General features: G+C 40.5%; 1 protein-coding gene across 2 annotated transcripts in view; it reads left to right on the top strand.

Annotated features, from left to right (window-relative positions):
- The window catches only part of capn2.S (calpain 2 S homeolog), a 33,107-nt gene extending 11,070 nt beyond the window's left edge, over positions 1-22,037 (top strand). The window contains exons 3-21 of one of the 2 annotated variants that reach the window (XM_018264959.2): positions 1,565-1,683; positions 1,888-2,021; positions 2,456-2,624; positions 3,125-3,208; positions 3,499-3,584; positions 3,717-3,791; positions 4,053-4,213; positions 4,703-4,872; positions 5,397-5,408; positions 7,421-7,632; positions 8,386-8,422; positions 10,004-10,066; positions 16,181-16,238; positions 17,050-17,114; positions 17,934-18,002; positions 18,615-18,693; positions 19,741-19,857; positions 20,807-20,865; positions 21,905-22,037. In XM_018264959.2, coding sequence (XP_018120448.1) covers positions 1,565-1,683; positions 1,888-2,021; positions 2,456-2,624; positions 3,125-3,208; positions 3,499-3,584; positions 3,717-3,791; positions 4,053-4,213; positions 4,703-4,872; positions 5,397-5,408; positions 7,421-7,632; positions 8,386-8,422; positions 10,004-10,066; positions 16,181-16,238; positions 17,050-17,114; positions 17,934-18,002; positions 18,615-18,693; positions 19,741-19,857; positions 20,807-20,865; positions 21,905-21,928 — 1,793 coding nt within the window. In that variant the 3' untranslated portion in view covers positions 21,929-22,037. The remainder of the gene's footprint in view (positions 1-1,564; positions 1,684-1,887; positions 2,022-2,455; positions 2,625-3,124; positions 3,209-3,498; positions 3,585-3,716; positions 3,792-4,052; positions 4,214-4,702; positions 4,873-5,396; positions 5,409-7,420; positions 7,633-8,385; positions 8,423-10,003; positions 10,067-16,180; positions 16,239-17,049; positions 17,115-17,933; positions 18,003-18,614; positions 18,694-19,740; positions 19,858-20,806; positions 20,866-21,904) is intronic. The other variant, XM_018264960.2, reaches the window with a different exon arrangement.
- The last annotated feature ends 4,595 nt before the right edge of the window (positions 22,038-26,632 follow it).

Genomic DNA, 26,632 nt, shown 5'->3' with positions numbered 1-26,632 from the left:
ACCCCTCCTTATCTCAAAATCAGAGACACCGACTGCAGCTGAGAAGAGGAAGGGGTTTGTTTATATAGAGCACATTATCTCTACTCTAGCCTTGTTAGAGGGGGAGGCAGTTCAAGCTAAAATTAGAACAAAGCTCCATCAGTACTATATAATAGAAACCAACACCAGTTCTATACATCTAATAGGTGTGTACTGCCCCTTAAAAGGGATATCAACCCCTTGTTTGCATTAAGTATGAAATCAGGTGTATGCACATTGCTAGTCCTATTTTTTGGACTCATGCTGAATACACTTTATATTGATATTTCCTTAGCTCTACAGGTATAGGATATACCGTTGTATTCAGAATAATAGCAGTGTGTTTGAAAAAACAAATAAAAATCCTTATAAATCCTTATAATAAACTTACATTCTGTCTCATCCAATATATCGTATTCCCTTGCATGTATTAGCATATCCCTCATTTTTCATTGGGTTTTTCTCTAGGCATTCATATGTACTTGTATACTTTAAAATTTCTTCCACCTTATTAACATAGTAACTTTTGTCTAAACCCACCACTTTCCCATCTTTATCCACTCTTTTTATATATAATTGATTATTCTTTAGTAAATTAATAAAAACAACTGCTTTGAATTCCAGTGCATGCACCTGGCCAAAATACATCATGACCTCAAAAGACTTTTTCTCTGCAGCTACCGAGAATCCCTACAGGGCAGGATTTCAGGGGTTAATTATTACAGAGGGTGATTCCCCCCCTCCCCCTCTGTCATTTTAATGTGCTGTACTCTTATGGGGCAGAGCAGTGTCCCCAGGCCGGATTTGTAGTGAGGCCACAAAGGCCCTGGCGAAAAAATATTAGGGGTGTCATGCCGCCCAGCTGCTTTCTGGGGAGCACTGGGGACGTGCTGCTCCCCAGTGGTCCGGTGCATGTGTGCGCATGTTTGGAGGGGGTAGTGTGGGCAGGTGCTAGGACCCCATGGCCTGGGGTGGCCACCCAGGAAATCCGGCGATGAGTGTCCCAAGCCCAATTCAATGATGTAACTACAAAATGCATACGTTTTCAGTGGGAAGGTTTTGTGCCCTTTAATTTAGAGTCTCCCTTGGTTCCACCAATGCAGCCTCCTAGTGTGTATAAAGCATTCTGGACCAACATACATGACTGAATGCAAGTAATAACATGAAGAGCAACAAATTTTTTCTTAGTTTAATTTAAAACACTGTGCAGGAGGCATTATCAGCATAAGGCTAATGCCATATCAGGCAGATTCTAGGCCACATAGTGGTCTGACCTGAATGTGACTGCTGAGACTACATTAATAACCCAACAGGCTTTGTGTCCACAATCTTGCATAGCATAGAACATTTGCTGCACCCAACAACATAAAATATTATTCAGTAAGATTTGCTTTATGGAAAACTACCCGAGAGTATTTAATCCTGCTACAACCATGTACAGGAAAATCCTATGATGCCATTCCCCTCATCCCATTGCTGAGTCTCTTGCCAAGCCGAATAAGTACACAAACAGCCTCATGGACACTGACTCCCTCTGTGCTTGTAGGTGACTGTTGGCTTCTGGCAGCCATCGCCTCCCTCACCCTCAATGAACAGATTCTCTCCCGGGTCGTTCCAAAGGACCAGAGCTTTCAGGAGAACTATGCAGGAATATTCCACTTCCAGGTAAATCAGTTTATGTATGTCCAACTCTATAAAATGAAAGCAAAAACTTGGTTGGTTGCTATACAGCAATGAATACATAGTCTCAAAACATACTTTATTGAGACACAGACACTTGGGTAAAATAACACTATATGCCCTGCTGGAAACACTGTATCTCCCTATACTGCCCTAAATTAAATACCATTTAATCTCATTTATTTGCAGTTCTGGCAATACGGTGAATGGGTGGATGTTGTCATTGATGACCGTCTGCCAACCAAGGATGGGAAGCTGCTTTTTGTGCACTCAGTCGAAGGGAGTGAATTCTGGAGTGCGCTCATGGAGAAGGCTTATGCCAAGTAAGTATAATACAGAAATGGCTTATACAGAAACATGGGCAAACTGCCATTACATTCATCTGTTGTGTCCTAAACTATGGAGCTGATATGATTGACTGGGGGCATAGGATGATGTTTGAAAAGAAGGTACTCCTGCAAGTCCAGCCTAAAGAATAGTGATGGTAAAATGTAATGTTATAGCTATCCTTTCAACATTGACCGAAGAACCGATACATCAGTTCTTTCCTATAGATTAATATGTTGGACTTCAAAGTGGATTTAGGAGCAGAATGAATAAAAACAATTGCAGTAATGTATAGCAACCAATCATAAATGAACATTGCATTTTCTAGAGTAGTTACAGTAATGCAAGTACATATTTCAGTGGATATTGTGGGATGCAGTGGACAACCCAACCAGCTTTAGTCATTAATCCTGTATCTTCTGTCACATAGACTCAATGGATCCTATGAAGCTCTCTCGGGTGGGTCCACCACTGAGGGGTTTGAAGATTTCACAGGTGGACTTGCAGAGTGGTATGAACTGAGGAAGGCCCCACCTAATCTGTTCAAGATTATCCAGAAAGCTCTAAGAACTGGATCTCTACTGGGCTGCTCTATAGATGTACGTGTCACAGGTTGCATTCTTTTTGCTCAGTAGAACCTTGAAGACTTGGTTTCACTGTAATGTACGAAAAGATGACCTAGATGAGCCTAGAAATCTATAAGCCTCTTGTCTTTCAACTGTTACTGAGGAGCCACAGACTGGGTGACCCAAATATAACGTGTTGCTGTGGTCACCTATCCCTGTGGTTGCTCTGAAATACCTACTATGAGCCTCTCCTCTTATTGTAACTGCTGCTCAGCAAAGGAGGGGAATGGAGTCTATATTTGCTACCCCCTCAAAGATAGCTTTAATAGCAAAACCCCCATCCAGCATCCCCCACAATTAGCATAATACTTTATCTTTATCTTCCAAAAAAAATGTTTTTTTTAAATGATTATTGACACCTTTGCCCAAATGGATATAAATGCCTAGAGTATTCCAAATCATTGTGAACATAACCAAATGATAAAAAAAAAAGTGTATATTTTTGGTTACTAAGCCCTTTTTTAATCTATCAGATCACCAGTGCGGCCGAGACAGAGGCCATCACCTTCCAGAAGCTTGTGAAGGGTCATGCCTACTCTGTGACTGCAGCAGAAGAGGTTGGTAACCAGGTGGACCCACCATGGACTATGATTAAATCTAACTAGTTGCTGGGTACATAGGCATTTGTCCAGCCAAAACGTAGTATGGAATGTTCAATGTATATAAATGGAATTCCACTTGCATTAACCAATATTCACATGGTCGTTGTTGTTGTTTGTGGCCTTAATTTGTTTAGGCCACAATGCCCCATCTTTTAAGTACTTAGGTTATGATTTTAACTTTGTTCCTGTTGACAAAATATGTATCAATAGACCAGTATAATTACCATTATATTGTCCTTTCCAAGGTGCAATATAGAGGGAGCCTGGAAAAGCTGATTCGAATTAGAAATCCATGGGGGGAGGTGGAATGGACTGGAGCTTGGAGTGACAAGTAAGTATTGGAATTTAACAGTCATTGCCATTTTTCAGGTCTGATCACTAATTTGGGTACCACTTTTAAAATGAGAAAGCATTGCTCTCTGGATGATCTCAATGCATTAACTCTGTTTGTGGCCTCTTCTAGTTCCAGTGAGTGGAATTCTGTGGATCCGGAGGTGCGAGAAAGGCTGATCAAGAGATGTGATGATGGAGAGTTCTGGTAAGGAAGTCACCCCTGTGCAAGCCAATAGGAACTATATAAAACTGGAAATTCTATAGAGGCTCCAGGCCCTGTTTGCAGGCTTGAGTTCTCCAAAGACCAACAGGCCCAGACTATCTGTAGGTTCTGACAAATGCCAGATGGGCCACTGCAAGATGCCATAGACATCCATTAATTATTGAACCTCTGTGTACTATTTGCTATAGTATGATATTGCAGCAACTATGGGTAAACTAAAATCAATCTGTTTTGACTGTGTAGGATGTCCTTTAATGACTTCTTGAGAAACTATTCAAGACTAGAGATCTGCAATCTGACCCCGGACACTCTGGCATCTGATAAATACAGTAAATGGAGCCTTACCAAGATGGACGGCACGTGGAGACGGGGCTCTACAGCTGGTGGATGCAGGAATTTCCCAGGTGGGGCTGAGCTCAGTATTAAATGAAAAGGCCAATAACACAAGGAAATCATTTTAAGAAGATAAGTACTTTTACCTTAGGGTTTTCAGTTCCAGGCTATTAATGTTTTATCTAATGTTCTCTTCATCACTGTAGCCCAGGCTAGACTTTGCTTTCACTCTAGAGTCCATTGAATTAGCTAAAATTGGACTCTCCGTCTTTACTGACGTAAGCCAAGATTTTAAACTTGGCTACACTAGCCCATTTGGTGGTGACCAAAAAAGTGCAGGTTTCCACTTAAATTGAGGCTAATGACTCCAGTTAAGAGTCCCAGTTTTTCAAAACTCCCTCTGTGGCGTAATTACGCAAATAATACATTTACATTGAAATTAGTTTGATCAGGCTGGTGAAGTGTGTTATCTGAAAAATGTATTAGCCTGTCTCTCTTCTGCTTGAACCCGAGAAGCACTGATACATAAATGTTCATGGATGTGTTGTGTTGGCTTACAGAAACCTTCTGGATGAACCCCCAGTATGTGATTAAGCTGGATGAGGCAGATGATGATCCTGATGATAATGAGGAAGGCTGCACCTTCATTGTTGGTCTGATACAGAAGAACCGCAGGAAGCAGAGAAAGATGGGAGAGGACATGCAAACCATTGGCTTTGCCATCTATGAGGTAGGGGAGTTTGATAGCCTAACTGCCTAATATCTGGCCAAATATTGGCCAGTTAGTACTGTTAGGAAAGGAATGCTTCATCCCTTTGTTAAGTCCTCTCCTGAAAGATCTGCATAGGCTTGCATTATGATCTGATTATTAGCCTTGAGGCCAAACGACTAGATGAGCCTGATTTGGCCTACTGTTCACATATATGCCTAGCATCTGATTAGCTAGCTCTGGGTATAAACCTGTATGGTTATAAAGAGTAACACCATTTGTCCAATGACCCATACAAACAGTAATTGGCGTCACAGCCCAGTTGCACTTGAATTGAAATCAAATTTGGCTAATCTTTCTGCTGACTCAGCAGTGGAGGATGTAGTGAATTTCAGTATCAGAGCAATATCAAATAAATTCATTTACCTCAAGGTTTGAAAGTTATAACATATGAAGTTCCAGATAATTCAAGTTATGCAAAAAGATACTGCTCCCTGTATATTGTATAACTCTGGAAATTGTTTCCACTCTTCATTTCTTCCCAGGTGCCACCACAGGTATGTTCATTGTGCCAGAATTCCCAAGCACATTATATAGATCCATTCTCTTTTAAAGGAAAATAGGTTTGTGTTAAAAAGTACTTTAGATTAGAGCAGTGGTCAACTGCTCAAGCTTTACTTGAAGGGCCAGCATTTGACTAGAGTCCTTCGTGAAGGTCCAGACTTTGGGTCAGAGCCCCCTTAGTTCATAAAATTAGTGCATATATAAGATAGGTTCAGTTTATTAGCCATTCCCCCATAGTTAATACATATCTAGGACAGCAATAACATATTCACCCCAATTTTATACCTAAATGGCCTTTCAGGTGTATCTTTGAGAGCAAATGGCCATTCTCCCCAAACCTCTCCAAAACTGGCCTGAGACCCCTTGCCACTGCTCCAAGCCCCTCAGCCCCAAGATTTTAGAACAACTGGAGTTGATTATACCAGAGACCAAATGCAAGATTAGACAAGACATACCATATACCTGTAAGGTGATAAAGCCCCACATTTGTTCATGGTGAGAAGATGAGAGAATGATGGCACATGAAAGACCTACAAGACGGCTTTAGGAGTAGATGAGGGTGAATCTGGAAGATGATAGAAGTGAGTCTCCGGCTCAGGGTAACAACCACTGCACATAAACGCAAATGGGATACAGTCTTGAGTGTTTATACAGGTACCAGGGCTGTCAGCTTTCTAATTCTCTTTATTCTTGGTGGATGGTTCTAACTCTGTCAGCACTCTACTATTCTTAATTCTTAAAGGTTTTTTGGCACATTTCTCCTCTGGTTTGTTTCACACCTTCTTGAAGCCTGTCATTGACAAGAATAGAAACCCAATGTCATCACCAGTTACAGGCGTTATGGCCTGAAAATACTTAACGGTGCACAAATGGGGGGCTTACGGGAAGCTTCATTGTCTGGAAAAAAAATATCTTCTCCTTCTTCTTCGTGGGCGATGAAGCTCTTGACAACACCTGGCCCTTGGAATTAGTTGGAATCGCACCATGTAAAATGAATTACATGCGGTGATCCTGGGTAATTGCTTATAAATTCCTCCTTCTGCCTTTTCGGGCGATTACCCAGGATGTTATGTGTTATACATGGGGTGATTCTAACCAATGCAAAGGACGAGGTGTTGTCAGGAGCTTCATCACCCATGGGAGAGGGGATTTCCTACCTGATGATGCAGTTCCCAATGTGACAGGGACTAGTGATGTGCAAGTCGAGAAAATTTTGACCAGCACCTGCCTGACCAGTTCTCATCTGCCCATTGCTTTACCCCTCTATTTAAAGACCCACCCTGCCTATGATGTCACAAAAGTGGCAGAGCAGATGCGCACCTAAAAATCCAGTAGCTGGCAAAAGGTGCTACGAGGTTTCCCCCAAACCCTTCCAACCACCGCCTCCTGCGGGTAATGGGCTGTCCTGCTCATCACTAACAGAGACCTTAGGGTGAGGACACACTGGGAATGTATTAATTTTTGAATCATGAAGAATATAGGAGCGGATCTGCTTCTCTCCACCTGCCAACAAAACTGCAAAAAGAAAAAGGCCGTACAACCTAAGGGCAGAGACACACGTGGAGATTCGGGAAGATTCAGTCGCCCGGCAACAAATCGCCTCTTCTTCGGGCTTCTAATCTCCCTGAACTACCTTCCCGCCAGCTAGAATCTAAATCACCGGCGGGGTGGCCCTCAGAGTGCTTCATTTTCCGAAGTGGTCCGAAGTTGCCTCACGTGGAAACTTTGGGAGATTTTGGAAACCGGAGTGCTCCGAGTGCCATCCCGCCGGCGATTTAGATTCTAGCCGGCGGGAAGGCATTGCGGGGATATTAGTCGCCTGAAGAAGAGCCGATTTTTTTCGCTGGGTGACTAATCTCCCTGAATCTCAACTTGTGTCTCTACCCTAAATGTCCACCGCTGTCAGCCCAAAACCGGTGATAAGAGGTTACTATTGATGTTAATGACAGGAGGCATGGGCTTATTCAGGTTCTTAGATAAAGGCTTTTGTTGTTTTGCATTTCAGCTCACTGGCCAGAAAAACGTGCGCCTGACCCGAGATTTCATTCTAAGAAACAAGATTCGGGAAAAATCAGACACCTTTATCAACCTACGCGAGGTTCTGAACAGATTTCGGCTGCCCCCAGGGGAATATGTCATTATGCCTTCCACATTTGAACCCCACAAAGTTGGAGACTTCTGTCTGCGGGTGTTCTCTGAAAAGAATGCTGAGTCAAAGTAAGTACTACGGCCGGAATGAGGCTCATAATATCTCACAGACTTTTCTAGATACAGTCGCTAATATTTAATGAGAATTGCAATGAGGCAAAGGCTTTACCTGGTGCTTTTCAACTGCTGGTTTGGTTGTCACATTGCAGTTCTGCGGTAACACAAAACAACCAGCCTAGTTTATATCATTATAATACACAAAAGCCATGAATATCTTGTAAATTATATCCTTATAAACGGTGAGTAGTGATGTCATCAGTTATAAACGGTGAGTTCTGATGTCATTTCTGTCACGAGTCACTAAAATTTGTGTATTATAATTAATAAAGTACCCCCAGTTGTAAAATATGAGGATATTATAAGTTACCTCGGAGTTCCATGACCTGTATAAAAACACTCGGCCTTCGGCCTCGTACTTTTATATGGTCATGAAACTCCTCGGTAACTTATAATATCCTTATATTTTACAAGAGGGGGTACTTTATTCACTATGTAATGCAGTTCGCATCACTTCAGCAATTCTCAGGTTGGTTCTTCTTACTTCCGTCACCGGTTCACTTGGTTTAAACAGTTTATTAGTCATATAGAAATATATGGTGTGCATCCTTGGTCATAACACCTTTTTAACATGGTATTAATAGTTTTTGCTTTTTATATATTATTATCATATGTTTATATATGACAAATATTATTATTAGTCTCTTGCACTTTACCTTTCGGCTTTTCCTTCTAATCTGATTTATTTGTTTCTGTTGTTTTCAGAGTTCCTGATGATGAAATCAAGGCTGACATTGATGAGGTGATGTCATTTGTCATTTTGTCATTCATCTAATAGTTACCCCATAATATACATACCCGTTTGCTGTACCCAGTCGCTGATTTACTTTCCTTCAATTGTGCCTCCTACACCAGTTTGGTGTTTCAGAAATGTTTCTGCCGCACTGTAGCAGCCGCCATGTTTTCTTGTCATCAATATGGCTGATGCGCTGTTCGTGGGCATGCTCTATAATTACCTAGCCTGCGGACCCGCATCACCACCACTGCATTTCTTTCCTGAGAAAGCCTGTGCCAAACCAATGCTCAATGATGACACGAGGGGGCCGATTCACTAAGGGTCGAATATCGAGGGTTAATTAACCCTCGATATTCGACTAGGAATTAAAATCCTTCGACTTCGAATATCGAAGTCGAAGGATTTAGCGCAGATAGTTCGATCGAGCGATCGAAGGATAATTCCTTCGATCGAACGATTCGAAGGATTTTAATCCAACGATCGAAGGAATATCCTTCAATCAAAAAAAGTTAGCCAAGCCTATGGGGACCTTCCCCATAGGCTAACATTGACTTCGGTAGCTTTTAGATGGCGAACTAGGGGGTCGAAGTTTTTTTAAAGAGACAGTACTTTGACTATCGAATGGTCGAATAGTCAAACGATTTTTACTACGAATCCTTCGATTCAAAGTCATAGTCGTAGTTGAAGGTCGAAGTAGCCCATTCGATGGTCGAAGTAGCCCAAAAAAAACGTTGAAATTCGAAGTTTTTTTTACTTCGAATCGTTCACTCGAAGTTAGTGAATCGGCCCCTTATAATGGAAAACTCCCTCTAGATGGTTTATTTCAGCTCATGCTCTGGTTCCCTGCTAGATAAAACTGTGCTAAATCGTGGCCCTGGTCTGCTTGAACCTCTATGGGTATTTCAGAATCCACTAGTCAGCACTATTTTCGCAAAGAAGCTTCTGCTGCCCAAAAATCTATATCGTTTCATGTCATTGAGGAGCCCTCAATAAAATCTTATGGTTAGTGGTTTCAGCCTGTGTATTAGACTTTCCTTGTCCTTCAATTACAAGCTGGTATGAAAGTTAAATAAGGAGAGAGGAGGTTGCATCTAAAGGAACAAAAGTATTTGTTACGTTTGGGAAGTTTGGGGATTCTCTCCCTGCACTGGCAGATACATTAGAAAAAGCAACAAGAAAATGTTGCATGGCTATTTCCCAAGTGAGAACATACAAGGTTACTGGAAACAGCTCTAAGTACAAAGTTATTCCTGGGATTGGTCCAAGTTCTTCTTGGAGTCAGGCAGGAATTTTTGGATATTTCTTAAATGTGGACCAGATTCCTTGGCATCAATTTAAGCATATGAGCACAGCATACACATTTTAGCCTTACCTCCAGCTACGCTCACCACACCTGGTACCTGGTCTCACAAGTAGATGCCATTGGGAACGAGTCCTCTAGTGCTAAATCAGATGGTGCATTCTTATTAAAGTGGGGATCAGAGAAAGCATTGACAGGCTCCCAATATATCTGATTTCCACCCCTGTGTCCCTGATGCATTGACTACCCTGCTAATACCCCTCTCACTCCCTTGATGTCTTTTTCAGGAGGTTAATGAAGATGCCATTGATCCCACCTTCAAAAGGATGTTCCTGGCGCTGGCTGGAAATGTGAGTTCATTGCACTCATTGTGCCCATTTTTATACTCACTAAAAAGTAGCTTGGCTCACTAGCCTGTAATTAGACGTTATAAGCAGTGACTGCTCTCAATAGCCGGAGCCTGACTGAGCTCACCAACACTCACTAACCATTTCATATTCACTAACTGCCGACTTCAAATATTTACTCCCTCGCTTTGTACTTACTGACGCCTAAATATTTATATCACTTGCTGCTTTTACTCACAGCTTACTAGTTAGTCACTTGGCTAGATAAACAATTAAAATATAATTGGAAGTGGTGGCAGGAGGTCATTTTGACCACTTGGATCAGGGCTCACTTTACAGTTCATTTGCTGACAATAGACAGATATGGTATAGAAATGTATATCAACTATTTTAAGTTGTTGGTACAGGTCCTTTAACTTGTTCCGCACTCACAAATTATTGATTGCCACAAAATACTTCAATATACAGGTATGGGACCTGTTACCCAGAATGCTCAGGGCCTGGAGTTTTCCAGTTAAAGGATCTCTCCATACTTTGGATCTTCATACCTTAAGTCTACTAGAAAATCATGTAAACATTAAACAAACCCAATAGGCAATTCTTTTTCTTCCAATAAGTATTAATTATATCTTAATTAGGATATAGTACAAGGTACAGTTTTATTTACAGTATTAGGTACAGTATTATTTATTTACAGAGAAATCATTTTTAAAAATGTGGATTATTTGGATAAAATGGGGTTAATGGAAGATGGCCTTTCAGTAATTTGGAGCTTTCTGAATAATGGGTTTCCAGATAACGGATCCCAAACCTGTACACCAGGTTCAGCACCAGCCAGATAAAGTGTTCTTATTAAAAATACATGAATAAATATATATAGTTAATATACTATATATATATATATTTGTGAACTAAATACTATAGAAAAGTGAAAACAGTGAAAGCCCTCTTTATTTTTTTAAATTGGTCCTGCTTCCTTGGTACTTTGGAGAAATATTGTGATGGAAATGTAGTGAATAGAATGATCCTTCCCACTTACAGTGTGTGTTTATAGAAAACCTCCTTATCCGTAAGCCTGGAATACAGGCAGCAATTGGGGGAAATGCTTGTTTATACAGAGCTCATTGTCTCTTTTTTATATTCTCTCCCCTGATTGTGGGAGGTGAGAGTGGGAGATTGTAAGGTTAAAACGAAAAAATTATCCATTGTTGCTTTATAATGGTAAAATAAAGAAAATATGGATTATTATCATGGATATTAACACGAATGTTAACCCTTGAACACAAATGAATGTAAAATTGCCAAAAAAAAGCTCGCCTCTGAAGTCTTTTGCAATTTACATTCATTTTTTCTCAATTTTCAAGATATTAGCAGTTTTTACATGGTTCACATTATGAATTTGAAGCAGCAGCGCCACCTGCTGGTAATTTTGGATGACTGGACAGTGATTTGCTTCATGTAATGTTTTTCTGGTCAGTACTAAGCAGAGCATCTTTTCACAATTTACTTCTGACAATGTCCAGATAGCCAAAATGAAAAGCAGGTGGCGCTGCTGTTGCAAATCTATGATATTATCATTGTACAAACTACTAATATCTGGAAAACTAGAAAAAAATAGCTCTAAGCAATGTTACATTCATTTGTTTTGAGGGTTTATGATTCCATTATAAGCACCGGCTGGGCATTTTGAATATTAACACAGATATCTATTGCCCATCTTATGCTCTCATATAAACCCAATGAGTTCTTATACGCACTACACTTTGTTTTCTATAATGTAGAGCATTTTTCGGGGGAGGATTTCCCATTTTGTTGTTTATAAATGCAGAGATTGTGGTCAGTTCTTCTTCCGTTTGTGTAAATTGCGGTCATTACTAATCAGCCTCCATTTTTCCCATTTCATTGAATGACGCGCAGTCGTCGGAGGTAGGACGCATCTCATGGTTTGACATTCATATCCTGTGTGGCATTTCATTACTTTACATTTCCTTTTCATTCTCTTTATGCTGTTCTGAACCCCTTTGCTCCCCCTTTGCAAAGCCTCGGCTCCAGTCTTGGCGGTACCGATAAAAGTCCTGCTGTATTGTATGGGCAGCCAGAGTCTATTAAAGGATCAGTGACATCAAAAAATGTTTTAAAAAAATTCATTAGTATACGAAGAAACACCAAGATAAATTAAACTTTAAAATCGCAGTCTGTATTAAGATATAACTTACCGAAACTCTACTTACGCTCCTCTTCAGAAAAGGAGACGATCCATCGTGTGGCACTCGATTTCTCTTCCCTGGCTTTCTCATATAAGGTAGGCAGGAAGGAGAAATCGAGCTCTGCACAATGGATCGCCCAATCACTTTCTGAAGAGGAACACAAGCAGAGTTTCTGCAAGTTATTTCTTAATAAAGACTGCGATTTTAAAGTTTCATTTGTCCGGAATTTTTTTTTTCTGATGTATACTAACGAAATGTTTAAAAAAATGTTTTTGATGTCACTGGTCCTTTAAAGTGAAGGCCACAACTGAGCCATTCTCCTTGGGATGAAATATGCTCCTTATGCCATGGGCTTTAATTACAGGGGTTGTTCACCTTTGAGATAGGATGATGTAGTATGATGTAGAGAGGGATATTCTGAGACAATTTGCAATTGGTTTTCATTTTTTATTATTGAAGGTTTTTGAGTTATTTAGCTTTTTATTCAGCAGCTCTTCAATTTGCATCTTAACCAATCTGGTAACTAGGGTCCAAGTTACCCTAGCAACCATTGATTTATATAAGAGACTGGAATATGAATAGGAGAGGCCTGGATAGAAGGATCAGTAATAAAAAGTAACAATAACAATACATTTGTAGCCTTACAGAGCATTTGTTTTTTAGTAGGGGTCAGCGAAGCCCATTTGAAAGCTGCAAAGAGTCAGAAGAAAAAGTCAAATAACTATAAAACTATAAAAAATAAACAATGGAAACCAATTGAAAAGTTGCTTAGCATTGGCCGTTCAATAACATTATAAATGTTACCTTAAAGGTGAACCACCCCTTCAACTGCACAGCTAAGGGAATGTATATGCACTGCTATATTTCATTTATCGCCAGTGGCAATGGAGGCAGGATGACCCCAGGCATTTATTTTATTTGATTGGCATATAAAAGCATCCGACTTCATACACACATGGGTGACTTTACTTGCATTTGACATGGAATAAAGCAAATAAGAACACTATGGGGCAAATTCACTAAGATTCGTAGTTGCGCCAGGCGTAACTTCGCCGCACTTCGCCGCACTTCGCCACACTTCGCCAGGTGTAGTTTCGCCAGCGCTTCGCAAATTCACTAAAATCTGAAGTTGCGCTCAGGGGTAGCGTAAGGTTGCAAAGTTGCGCTAGCGTTGATTTGCTAAGCGAAGCGGTTACGCTGGCGATGGTTAATTTGCATATGGCGCCAAATTCAAATTTCAATGGAGGAATACGTATCAGCACTACAAATGCCTAGAAAACCTTCAAAACATCAAATGTAGATGTAATGTAGAAAACACGCCAGCGTTTTTTGGGACTTAGAAAAAATTTTGACTTTTTTTGAAGCAATCCCTATCTACTCTATTGCGCTGGTCTGAGGTGGTGAAGGAAGTCTAGCGTAAAAGGTAGCATTCAGTACACTGCGCGCGTTAGTGAATTTGCGTAGTTACGTCCGTAGCGATAATTCGCCAGGCGTAAGGGTACGAAGTAACACTAGCGAATCTACGCCAGCGTTCGTTAGTGAATTTGCGCAGTAACGAAAATGCCCAACGCTAGCGAAGTAACGCTAGCGTTCGGCGCTTCGGCGCCTAGTGAATTTGCCCCTTTGTGTGTATCGAGGCTTAAGGTTGCTGCATTTACCCGCTGAGCATGTGCTGCTGTAGCTCTATGGGAGTCAGATCCCTAAGTACATCAATTCTGGGGATTGTTGCTGTTTAAATAAATCAGTAGGACGCTGAAAACTCTATATTTAGCCAGCCCATTAAGCACTTAAACATCAGTATCTCCAAGGCCACAGGATGTAATTATCTCCAAGGAACTTGTACAACAAGTATTGGCAGCATAATGCACTTTCTTTCATAATGCAAAAAAAAATGATTATGGCTGCAGATCCCCTTTAACGCCAACAAGGCTCATTTACGGTGGCAGAAAAAAAAAAACAGAGAACCAAATAATTTCAGATGATTCCTCATTGCAACATAATACAAATGTGTCATATTTAGATATATCTGGCCAGGTATTTCACTGCCTCTGTTTCTTTGTGCCCTGTATCTACTACTCACTTTCTTTTATTGCTCAATCCCTTTGGGAAGTCTCAGGCTCTGTGAGATATTCTTAGACACACGACAGGGACGGAACAAATGGGGCTTCCAGTCAGTGCTCAGAACAATAACATCTCTCTCCGGGACGGTCCGATATGTTGGTTTAAAGGGATCCTGTCATCGGAAAAAATGTTTTTTTCAAAACACATCAGTTAATAGTGCTACTCCAGCAGAATTCTGCACTGAAATCCATTTCTCAAAAGAGCAAACAGATTTTTTTATATTCAATTTTGAAATCTGACATGGGGCTAGACATTTTGTCAATTTCCCAGCTGCCCCAAGTCATGTGACTTGTGCCTGCACTTTAGGAGAGAAATGCTTTCTGGCAGGCTGCTGTTTTTCCTTCTTAATGTAACTGAATGTGTCTCAGTGGGACATGGGTTTTTACTATTGAGTGTTGTTCTTAGATCTACCAGGCAGCTGTTATCTTGTGTTAGGGAGCTGTTATCTGGTTACCTTCCCATTGTTCTTTTGTTTGGCTGCTGGGGGGGGGGGGAAGGGAGGGGGTGATATCACTCCAACTTGCAGTACAGCAGTAAAGAGTGATTGAAGTTTATCAGAGCACAAGTCACATGACTTGGGGCAGCTGGGAAATTGACAAAATGTCTAGCCCCATGTCAGATTTCAAAATTGAATATAAAAAAAATCTGTTTGCTCTTTTGAGAAATAGATTTCAGTGCAGAATTCTACTGGAGCAGCATTATTAACTGATTCATTTTGAAAAAAAAAAATGTTTTTCCCATGACAGTATCCCTTTAAATTATTTCAAGCATGGATCAAATGTATCCTATATACTGTATATATGGGAAAGATTTGTCTCCTTCCAATTTTGCAGCCCTATTTGCACAGCACATTCCCTGTTTTCATATAACAAATGGGTAGAGCTGCCATATTGGTTTCCTTAGACAGTACAGCATTACTTTTTGAGTTATTTAGATTTTTATTCAGCAGCTCTCCAGTTTGCAGTTTTGGCAGTCTGGTTGCTAAGATCCAAATGACTCTAGCAACCATGCATTGATACGGACAACAGACTGAGATATGAATAAGAGAGGCCTTAATAGAAAGATGAGCAATAAAAAGTAGCAATAACTATAAATATGTAACTTTACAGAGCATTTGTTTTTAGTTGGGGTCAGTGGCACCCATCCCCCATTGAAAGCTGGAAAGAGAAGAAAAAGGCAAATAATTAAAAAAATAATAATAAATAATCGACCAATTGAAAAGTTGCTTAGAACTGGGCATTCTATAACATACTAAAAGGTGAACCACCCCATTAATTTCAAGCACCTTTTGACATCCTACAAGGGTCAGGGCAAACCTGAGCTTATAGTGAGCAAATAATCTTCCCAAACTGCCATTCACCTAGGGAGACCACCCTCACAGTTTGGAAGCCACTGTATTGTATTTATTCCTTGGAAGCCACTGTATTGTATTTATTCCTTGGAGCTGCTGTGTTGCGTGCTTCAGTTCAGCCAGTCTTCCGAGGCCATCTAGTGGTCATAGGACGATTCTGCATCCTGTTATCATTTATGGATCATTGATGTTGGCTCCAAATAAGTTGCTGGATCCTTTGGAGGTGGCGCTTGCGCCCTACGACACTTCACCACTTTAATAAGCTGCGGTATTCTTGTTTAATGATCATTAACATGATACAACATGGATCGTACATTTGGAATATGTTGCCTTTAATGTGGCAGCCAGCTCAGGGCCGTAGTCTGTCCACTGTCTCCCTCTATGTTCCCTGTCTGCCTGTAACCTAAAATCCTGATTTGTGTTTCTTTGCTCTCCCAGGACAAAGAGATCTCTCCGCATGAACTCTTTAACATCCTGCAGAAAGTCATATCAAAAAGTAAGTCTCTACTCAGTAGTCGGAACTGATATTTTATTATAAGTATTAGCTGGCAGATCTTCTATAGGATCTCAAGGAGAGCAAATAAAAAATAGGGAACAACAAGCAGCAACCATTGTTCTGTAGGCAGTTGAGTGTGTGCATTTGGGCAGCTCTAGTCTTGAGAATACATCGCTCTAGTCTTGAGAATACAGCGCTCTAGTCTTGAGAATACATCGCTCTAGTCTTGAGAATACAGCGCTCTAGTCTTGAGAATACAGAGCTCTAGTCTTGAGAATACAGCTCTCTAGTCTTGAGAATACAACACTCTAGTCTTGAGAATACAGCACTCTAGTCTTGAGAATACATCAGTCTAGTCATGAGAATACATCTCTCTAGTCTTGAGAATACAGCGCTCTAGTCTTGAGAATACATCACTCTAGTCTTGAGAATACAGCGCTCTAGTCTTGAGAATACATCACTCTAGTCTTGAGAATACAGCGCTCTAGTCTTAAGAATTCAGCGCTCTAGTCTTGAGAAGACAGCGCTTTAGTCTTGAGAATACATTGCTCTAGTCTTGAGAAAACAGCGCTCTAGTCTTGAGAATACAGCACTCTAGTCTTGAGAATACAACATTCTGCCCAGACACAGATGCCTGATACTGCCAGTCCCATGTACAGACGACAGTGAGTCAAAATAAGTTGCCTGTGTGGCCCCGTCCTACATTAAATATGTCCATCAGTCAGTTGTAAGATTGTATACTTTTTGACACCTGAAAGGGCCCCATATTAAACCTTCATTTAATGACCTACTGCCTGCTGTGTCCTTTCAGGAGAAGACATAAAATCCGATGGCTTCAGCATGGAGACCTGTAGGACCATTGTTGACCTGCTGGATGTATCCTTGTGCTGCCTTATAGTCAAACACTGTTATTGTGGGGAAATTAAAGGGTGGTGTGCACCGTGGCGGGATCTCTACTTCCTTTCTGGCGTAATACAGCAGTCCTGTCTTGCTTTATGGCAGGAACTATAAATTTACACTCAGTCACTCCAGATTAATTAGCCATTGTCTGAAAGACTTATTTACTGCACTGCTGCCTGAAAATGGCCGTGACTGACGGGAGATAAAAGATTTTGAAGAAAGTGAATTAAAGTTTCAGCCAGTTTCCTATAATGCTGCCACAGGGCAATGCCAATATCTGATTGTTGCCAGTTTTTATCTCTTGCAGAGGGGTGTAGGGACTTTATCTTTGTGTTTATTTTGAGACGTTGGCAGATTTGCTTCTCTGAGATTCAATGGGATCCCAGAATATTGCCTTTTAAAATTCTTTTAACCAGACTCTTTGTGCACCATGGCATTAAGGCTAAATTAATCATATTGCCCTACTATATCTCTACTGGTATGAGACAAAGCTGTTGGTTTGGGCTATGAAGTAACCAATGTAATATTCTGAATTTATATTTAGGGGCATAAGAGAATGGAAACACGTGTCTTGGCTGCTTGGGGCCCAAGTCTCTTATGTAATTTTAATTTACATATGCAAAATAATAATAATAATAATATATATATAAAATAAATATATAAAGTAATAATAATTATATTCCTTGGGTTCTTGGCAGGTGGTCATAGAAATATATTTTGCTGTGGGGACAAGTATATTTTAGTGGTGTTACTGTTGCATGGCCTGTTTGTTTATTTCCTTTTACCCTTTCCCAGTCTGATGGTTCACGGAAACTTGGCCTTAAGGAGTTCAATATCCTCTGGACAAAAATACTGAAGTACCAGGTAGGTCCTGCCCTCAATGTCATTGTACAGAGTGGATGCATAGCCCAATTGCCCCAAATAAAACATTCTGCCAAGGTAGCATTTAATAACTAGTCTGTGAGTCATAGAATAGACAAGATATAGATGAGGAATCACTTATTACATATGTAAAAGAAGGTTCCTATCTTGTTTTCCTTACATGAAGAGAGGGTATATATATATTACTGTAAGTACCTTACTCTCCTCTTGCATGGAAGCACACATAGAACATACAAAATCCCCTGATTGGAATTGAACCTAGAAACCCAGTCCTGGGTTTGATTCCAGCCAGGACACTATCTGCAAGGAGTTTGCATGTCCTTTTGTCTGCATGGTTTTCCTCCCAAAAACATACAGTAAGGTTAATTGGCTCCTGATAATACTGACCATAATGAATTTTACAGTTAGACTGTAAGCTCCACTGGGGAGGGACTAATGAAAATGATGTAAAGCACTGCAGAATATGTCAGTGCTATATAAATATAGGTTAAAAAGAATTGTCATTAAACGCATTACTTATTCAGTGAAATGGGTGGTTCTCTGTGCAATGAAGATGAACCCCCTCCTCATATACTGTCTGTCTCTCTCTTACAGAAAATATACAGCAGTGTGGATAGGGACCGCTCAGGCACCATTAATTCATATGAGATGCGGGGAGCCCTGGAAGCTGCAGGTCAGAATTTAAATTTACCTTTCACAGTCATTTGCTGCATGATTTATAAATGTTAAGATTTAACATAAAAAAAGTTACTTACTGGATTTTAGTTTACAACTGGCATACCTTCAGGCAGTTGCACATAGCAAGCATGGAGGATACTGTTGTTTATAATATCCCAACAAATGGGGAGACTTGCTGGTAAGTTACCATCAGCCTGATTCTCAAGTACTTTAAAGGGCATGTAAAGTCTAAAATAGAATAAGGCTAGAAATGCTGTATTTTGTATACTAAATATAAACATGAACTTACTGCACCACAAGCCTAATCAAACTAATAATTTATACTTTCAAAGTTGGCCACAGGGGGTCACCATCTTGTAACTTTGTTAAACATCTTTGCAAGACCAAGACTGTGCACATGCTCAGTGTGGTCTGGGCTGCTTAGGAATCGTCATAAACAAAGCTGCTTGAGTTCTGCATGGCTGGGAAGTAAGGCGGGGGCTCCCCCTGCTGTTCATAAGTATGATTGTTTCCCTGCAGAACAGTTAGGGACCATCTGACAATTCCTATCCACAGCAGTAAATGAAGGGAGAATTTCACTGCAAACAGTCAGGTTTCTTATAAAAACGGTACACATTTTTTAATTGAAGTATATTGGAGATAGGTTTCTTTTTAATTAAAGAAAGTAAAAATTGTATTTTATTTTTTTGCCTTTACATGCCCTTTAAGACTAGGACCAGAAGGTCTTGGCCTGCAGTCTGCCTGTACCTGAGTGGAGGCGATGTTTCTAGGTGCAGGTGTTTCTCTTTAGGCTGAAATCCACCTTGTCTGGCCTAGGCCTTGTGACAGCAGAAAATTCGCTGTGTTTTGCTCCATAATGGGCTGTGTGTGACCTGTTATAAGCACCATACTTTGCAGCCTCTTACTCCAGTAGGTGAAACCCCAGCCTTTATGTTTGCATGGAGAAACCTGTAGTGATAAAACCTGTAACTGATAACACTGAAAGTATTAGCTCCATGGTTATAATGAAAGTTTGACTTAAGCATTCTCCTTCCAACCTCAGGGTTTAAGGTGAACGACACGATTAACAATCTGCTGGTGGCTCGCTTCGCAGATGACGGCCAGACCATTGACTTTGATAACTTTGTGAGATGCCTCCTGCGCCTGGAGATTATGTTCAGTGAGTAGCCCAGGAACCACCCCAAAGCTGTAGTCTCATCAAACACCAGGGTTGCTGTTCATCTCTCCACTGTTAAAGAGAAAGTGGGCAACAGTTTAAAAATTTAAAGGGATACTGTCATGGGAAAAACATTTTTTTTCCAAAATGCATCAGTTAATAGTGCTGCTCCAGCAGACTTCTGCACTGAAATCTGCTTCTCAAAAGAACAAACAGATTATTTTATATTTAATTTTGAAATCTGACATGGGCTAGACATATTGTCAGTTTCCCAGCTGCCCCCAGTCATGTGACTTGTGCTCTGATAAACTTCAGTCACTCTTTACTGCCCCCCTCCCGTTCCGCCCAGAAGCCTAAAAATAGAACAATGGGAAGGTAACCAGATAGCAGCTCCCTAACACAAGATAACAGCTGCCTGGTAGATCTAAGAACAACACTCAATAGTAAAATCCAGGTCCTACTGAGACACATTCAGTTACATTGAGTAGGAGAAACAACAGCCTGCCAGAAAGCAGTTCCATCCTAAAGTGCTGGCTCTTTCTGAAAGCACATGACCAGGCAAAATGACCCGAGATGCACCTACACACCAATATTACAACTAAAAAAATACACTTGCTGGTTCAGGAATTAAATTTTATATTGTAGAGTGAATTATTTGCAGTGTAAACAGTGTAATTTAGAAATTAAAACTACATCATAAAAATCATGACAGAATCCCTTTATAAAGGATATGTTAAGCCGTTCTGTGCTCAGACAACACCTGGTTTTAGCATTGGGCCCCAGGACACCTGCCCAAGGGTCCGACTGATAATTTTGAGTAGGCACTAAGGGGTGGACTTTTGAAAAAATAAAAGGGGGAGCATTTGCATGAGGAAAGGATCACCAACCCATTTGAAGATCAGATCTTTGCATCCATGGCCAGCTTTATTCAGTCATTGTTATCTTTCTGCAGAGATCTTCAGTCAGCTGGACACTGAGAAGACTGGAGTTGTGCCTCTCAAGATGGACACTGTGAGTATTGTCTGTAGCACACTGTGGTCTCCTGAATATAATGTATGGGACTTCCTTCTATGGGCTATGACACAAGTCGCCACTTCACTCATCATTTTCTAAAAATAAATAGTTTGAATAACAGAACTACCGAGGCGTCCCGTAGCCACATTACAGCTGGGAGGCCTATCTATCAAGCCATCCAGATTCCTTTTCTATCATATATGACAACACCAGGGTCAAGTATGTAAGAGATGTCCTCTTGGCGTAGTGTAAATTATAAACATGTCTTAGTTCTTTTGTTTTTCACACCACGGCTGACCAAGGGGTACACCCTTGCAATGTTGGGGTGAGCTGGATAAGGTAAAATAAAGTGAAGGGACATTACCTGCAAGCTCTGATTACCCTTTGTTATTCTATGTGAAGCCTTAAAGGAATTGTTCAATGTAAAAATAAAAACCGGGTAAATACGCTGTGGAAAATAAAAAAATTATCTAATATAGTTAGTTAGCCAAAAATGTAATGTATAAAGGCTGGAGTGACTGGATGTGTAACATAATAGCCAGAACACTACTTCCTGCTTTTCAGCTCTCTTGGTTTCCACTGATTGGTTACTAGACAGTAACCAATCAATGACTTGAGGGGGGGCTCATGGGTCAAAACTGTTGATTTTGAACCTGAGCTGAATACTGAGGATCAATTGCAAACTCACTTAACAGTTATGTCCCATGTGGCTCCCCTTAAAGTCGCTGACTAACTCAGAGTTAGAGAGCTGAAAAGCAGGAAGTAGTGTTCTGGCTATTATGTTACACTTCCAGTCACTCCAGCCTTTATACATTACATTTTTGGCTAACTAACTATATTAGAAACATTTTTTTATTTTTCCCAGGCTATTTATCCAGTTTTTCTTTTTACACTGAATTGTTCCTTTAAGTCTGTCCGACCACTTTGTTACTGTAACTCAGCCAGTTATACTGCACAAAGTGTTGCTTAATAAGCCAGAGTAGAATCCCTTAAAATGCAATGACCCCTTTAATGTAAGGATTCCTTTTATTCTCAGTGGCTTTCCCTGACTGTGATCTGAGGCACCGATATCACACCGAGGAGGCCGAGAACCACTGCCCATCAAGGAAATACCCGACTGATGATAAACATTTCTGAAATATGTTATTATTGGGAATCTGGTGCCTTATCTGAAAAAATGAAATCCAAAAAAATACCCCCTCTCTGTATGAGGGACATCCTATTAGGTTTCCATAAAGAAATTCTTATACTAATAGGCAGAAGCTATAAATATGCTGAACAAAGATCCTGATTGAAGGTGCTCAATAATGTCATCGAAGCTTTGCTTTGTCACCTAAGCCATAGAAACTCCTGTAGTAACAAGCATGATAACCCCTATTTTAAAATAGAAGCACAATGGAGGTCAAGTTACCATTCCATCTGTTATCCTTATAATTTACAGTAGGGGGTACATTGTCCCTTATAATGCATGAGTGATACTCAGAGTTCCCTGTATAACTCAGCCTGCAGCCTTGTGCCTTTATATGGTCACAGAACCCGTCAGTGACTTCTAATATCCTTATCATTTACAGTAGGGGGTATATTGGCCCTTAACATACACGAGTGATACTCAGAGTTCCCTGTATAACTTAGCCTGCAGCCTTGTGCCTTTATATGGTCACAGAACCCCTAAGTGACTTTTGATATCCTTATTATTTAAAGTAGAGGGTTCATTATCCCTTATAATACATGAGTGATACTCAGAGTTCCCTGTATAACTCAGCCTGCAGCCTTGTGCCTTTATATGGTCACAGAACAACCCCTCCGTGACTTCTAATATCCTTATAATTTACAGTAGGGGGTACATTGGCCCTTAACATACATGAGTGATACTCAGAGTTCCCTGTATAATTCAGCCTGCAGTCTTGTGCCTTTATATGGTCACAGAACCCCTAAGTGACTTTTAATATCCTTATTATTTAAAGTAGAGGGTTCATTATCCCTTATAATACATGAGTGATACTCAGAGTTCCCTGTATAACTCAGGTGGCACCTTTATAAGGTTGCAGAACTAATATCCTTAATATCCTGTCCTATAAATTTCCAGATCTGTAAAACTCAGCCTTGTGCCTTTATATAGTCATTGATCTCTTTAGTGACTTCTCGAAGTATTGAAATCAAAGTTTTTTTTAAAGAGACAGTACTTCGATTATCGAATGGTCGAATATTCGAACGATTTTACTTTGAATTGAATTCGAAAGTCGAAGTATCCAAAAAATTACTTCGAATTTGAATTTTTTTACTTCGAAAATTCCCTCGAATTCACTTCGACCCTTGATAAATCTGCCTGAAATTTCTATAGTGCACTGTGGTCCCAAAGCTCTGCTCATTACATTGTGTGCAAAAAATTACTTCGAATTTGAATTTTTTTACTTCGAAAATTCCCTCGAATTCACTTCGACCCTTGATAAATCAGGCAGATTTATCAAGGGTCGAAGTGAATTCGAGGGAATTTTCGAAGTAAAAAAATTCAAATTCGAAGTAATTTTTTGGATACTTCGACCAAATTCAATTCAAAGTAAAATCGTTCGAATATTCGACCATTCGATAATCGAAGTACTGTCTCTTTAAAAAAAACTTTGATTTCAATACTTCGCCCAATTAAACCTGCCGAAGTGCTATGTTAGCCTATGGGGACCTTCTAGAGCATTTTTCTAAGTTTTTGGAAGTCGAAGAAAAATCGTTCGATCAACCGGTGAAATCGTTCGAATTGTTAGATCGACCGGTGAAATCGTTCGATTCGAAGGATTTAATCGTTCGATCGAACGATTTTACTTCGACCACAGGATACCCAAATTCGACGAAAAACTTAGACTCCGATATTCGAAGTATTTCAATTCGATGGTCGAAATTCGACCCTTGATAAATCTGACCCCTAATATTCTTGTGGGAAAGCTTTCCCAGGCGAACTAGGACCCCAGTGTTTTGCAGATAATCACATGCTGTCGCCCTATTTAAAGTATGTAAGATTAATGGGTTTTCTGGCTGTCACTTACCTGCATTTCCCAGCATCCCTGGCAGTGAATTGCTAGGAGTCCTATAGTTCCAGGTGCTTGTGCTGCAGAAGTATACTGTGAGATCCATGAATGGCCTTTACCCAGAATGCCTTGAGCTTGCGACTGGTTACAAAGACTGCTGGTTGGATATTTTTATTCAGGGAATGTAAATGCACACAATGTAATGAGCAGAGCTTTGGGACCACAGTGCACTATAGAAATTTTTATTTAGGAAATATATATATATAAATATGTGCATTTAATATAAAGAGGGATGATTTATAAATCCACAGGGGGAGGATTTTGCCTTTATATATCGTACAGAGATGCATGAGAAAAGATGCCTTGTGAATCACTAACCTGGTGGGACCGAGGCTGAGAACCGATCTTATGAAAGTATATTTAATTTAACGGTGTACAAAGTGTGGATTTAACTTATATGCACAGAACATTGCCATATTGCTCCAGTCGAGTATGAGGGTATAGTCTATTATACACACTTGCAGGGAGCAGTTTAAGAAGAAAGCCCCACCCATGTCCTTAACAATATGGCGGCCTCTACTCATGTTTAAAGGCAAATGCACAAAGCATCAATGTTCTTTACATATAAAATGTTCTATTCAAGGAATATTTTATACAAAGCAAGAAATATGCAATTTTAACAGGTTATGGACATTTTAAGTGATAATTGTGTTTAGCCTTTAAAAGCCCCCCCAATATTCATCGGGAATATTCTCCATTTAAATGAATGCAAATCCATGCATGATGGTGGGGGGCTGTTTGGTGGCATTAGAGTGGATAACTGATGATTGAATAAATATCTATGCAAGTCTCCATCTGTTGTTTTGTTGTTATTCTGTATTCAGTTTGTTGCCTTGAGGTGATAGGCTTCATATAGGCTATAGGGGGCCCAGGGATGAATTAAAGAAACAGTAACACTAGAAATGTATAAAATGTAGTTTGAGTTCCTCCAATAAAAGGCCAACTGCATCAGTGTTTGGTATTGCAATCTGTGTCTTTTGCCTCAATATTGAATCCTAAAATAGGGCAATAGGGAACCTTTGCCTTTGATGAGCTCTGGGTTCTCACTCCTGTGCTCTCAACATTTGGTTTAAATGACATGTAAAGCCTACATTTTTCTACCATGTATATAAGTTGGGCGTATCGTCCCCAACCAAGCCACATTACTTCTACTGCATATACTCCTCTATTTGCCAGTGACATCACATTTTCCTAAAACAAATAGCTTTCCCTCTGACACATCACCAGTAACATTGAGACATGTAGGATGTAAAGTTCATGCAATGCAGAATAGGTAGGTTACACAGGCACAACATACTTTGATAAAAAAGTTCTGCTGGGGTTGAGCACTGTAATGGTTAAGCTGAGCTCAGGAGAGGTGGTTAGGAGAAAAAAATAGGATCAGACAGCTAGAGTTTCTATGGGAACCAGCAATGCTATCTCTTCATTGGCTGTTAGACTGGAGGGTGTGTTTAGTAGTCTGAGAAGAACTGAGCATGCTCATAAGTAAACAGCCAAAGCAAATTCCTGAGGGAGGGGGCAGAGGGGGTTAGAGGAGGAGAAGGATTTCTAAGTGATTAAGGGGATGCTGCAGCCTTACTGTTAACCTTATCTAAAGATTTCAAAGAGGTTGTTCAATGATTAAATTTTTGTGGGGAAGGTTTACATGTCCTTTAAACTAACCTCAATGTGAAGGAGATGTGATCAGCATCGGATACACAAAGAAAGTACTGGAAGGAGCAAGAAGAACCATTCTGTTCAAAAGCCAGTGTGGTTAGTGTATTATGTGCCAGAGATGACTTGACATCACTTCCAGTCACCAGGTACAAAGGAGCAGAGATTTATGCTGGGGGTTCAGAGGACCCAGGGCATGGCAGGAACACCTAAGGGCCCCAGAGAAGTTGTGACGTTTCTTCCTGTCAACTGATCCCAATCACAATGCAGCTGAAGAGGGTTGGACGGAGGTATCTGGGACCACTGGAAACATCACAAGAAGACTCCTTCCCCGTGTACCTTCCCAACCCTGCCACATACTACTCCCCTAATGATGAATACATCAGCCATTGGACAAACCACTCTCCCCGCCCTATAGACCCTTCTTGGGTAGTGGGTCAGGTGCATTGGAGCCTCCCAGTTGGCCAGCGTGACCCTGACTGAGGATACTGGGATATGTTCTCTAAATGGGGAGTGGGGTGTGTTAGGAAAGGTGTTACTGGCTCTAAGACAAAAAAATGGGTTCTTGGGATAGTCATCCGGGGCTCATTATTTCACTGCCCTCCCAGTACAGCAGGTGCATTACTTTTTTGTTTATTAATTAGTGTCTGATAAAAATGGAAATCTTTTTTTCCCTGTGTAATTCCACTTCCGTAACAATGTATAACATATGCTTCATAATGTGCTAGTATCGAATATGTATTTTAGGGAGATTTGGGGTGAGTGCTTATTTGTGCCCTGGGTACCCCTGGAACTATAGCAGGGTGACTGTTACCCCAATGTTTCTATATATCTGTAACCTTGTTATGAGCTAAGGGGGCCCAGCCTGAAGGTCAGTTAGGGTGAGATTTGGGGCGAGTGCTTATTTGTACCCTGGGTACCCCTGGAACTATAGTAGGGTGACTGTTACCCCAATTTTTCTATATATCTGTAACCTTGTTATGAGCTAAGGGAGCCCAGCCTGAAGGTCAGTTAGGGGGAGATTTGGGGTGAGT

The sequence above is a fragment of the Xenopus laevis genome, chromosome 5S, assembly GCF_017654675.1.
Source record: "Xenopus laevis strain J_2021 chromosome 5S, Xenopus_laevis_v10.1, whole genome shotgun sequence".
Classification (NCBI taxonomy): Eukaryota; Metazoa; Chordata; class Amphibia; order Anura; family Pipidae; genus Xenopus; species Xenopus laevis.
Note: the sequence above shows the minus strand (reverse complement) of the source record. Positions and strands in the feature narration are given on the sequence as shown.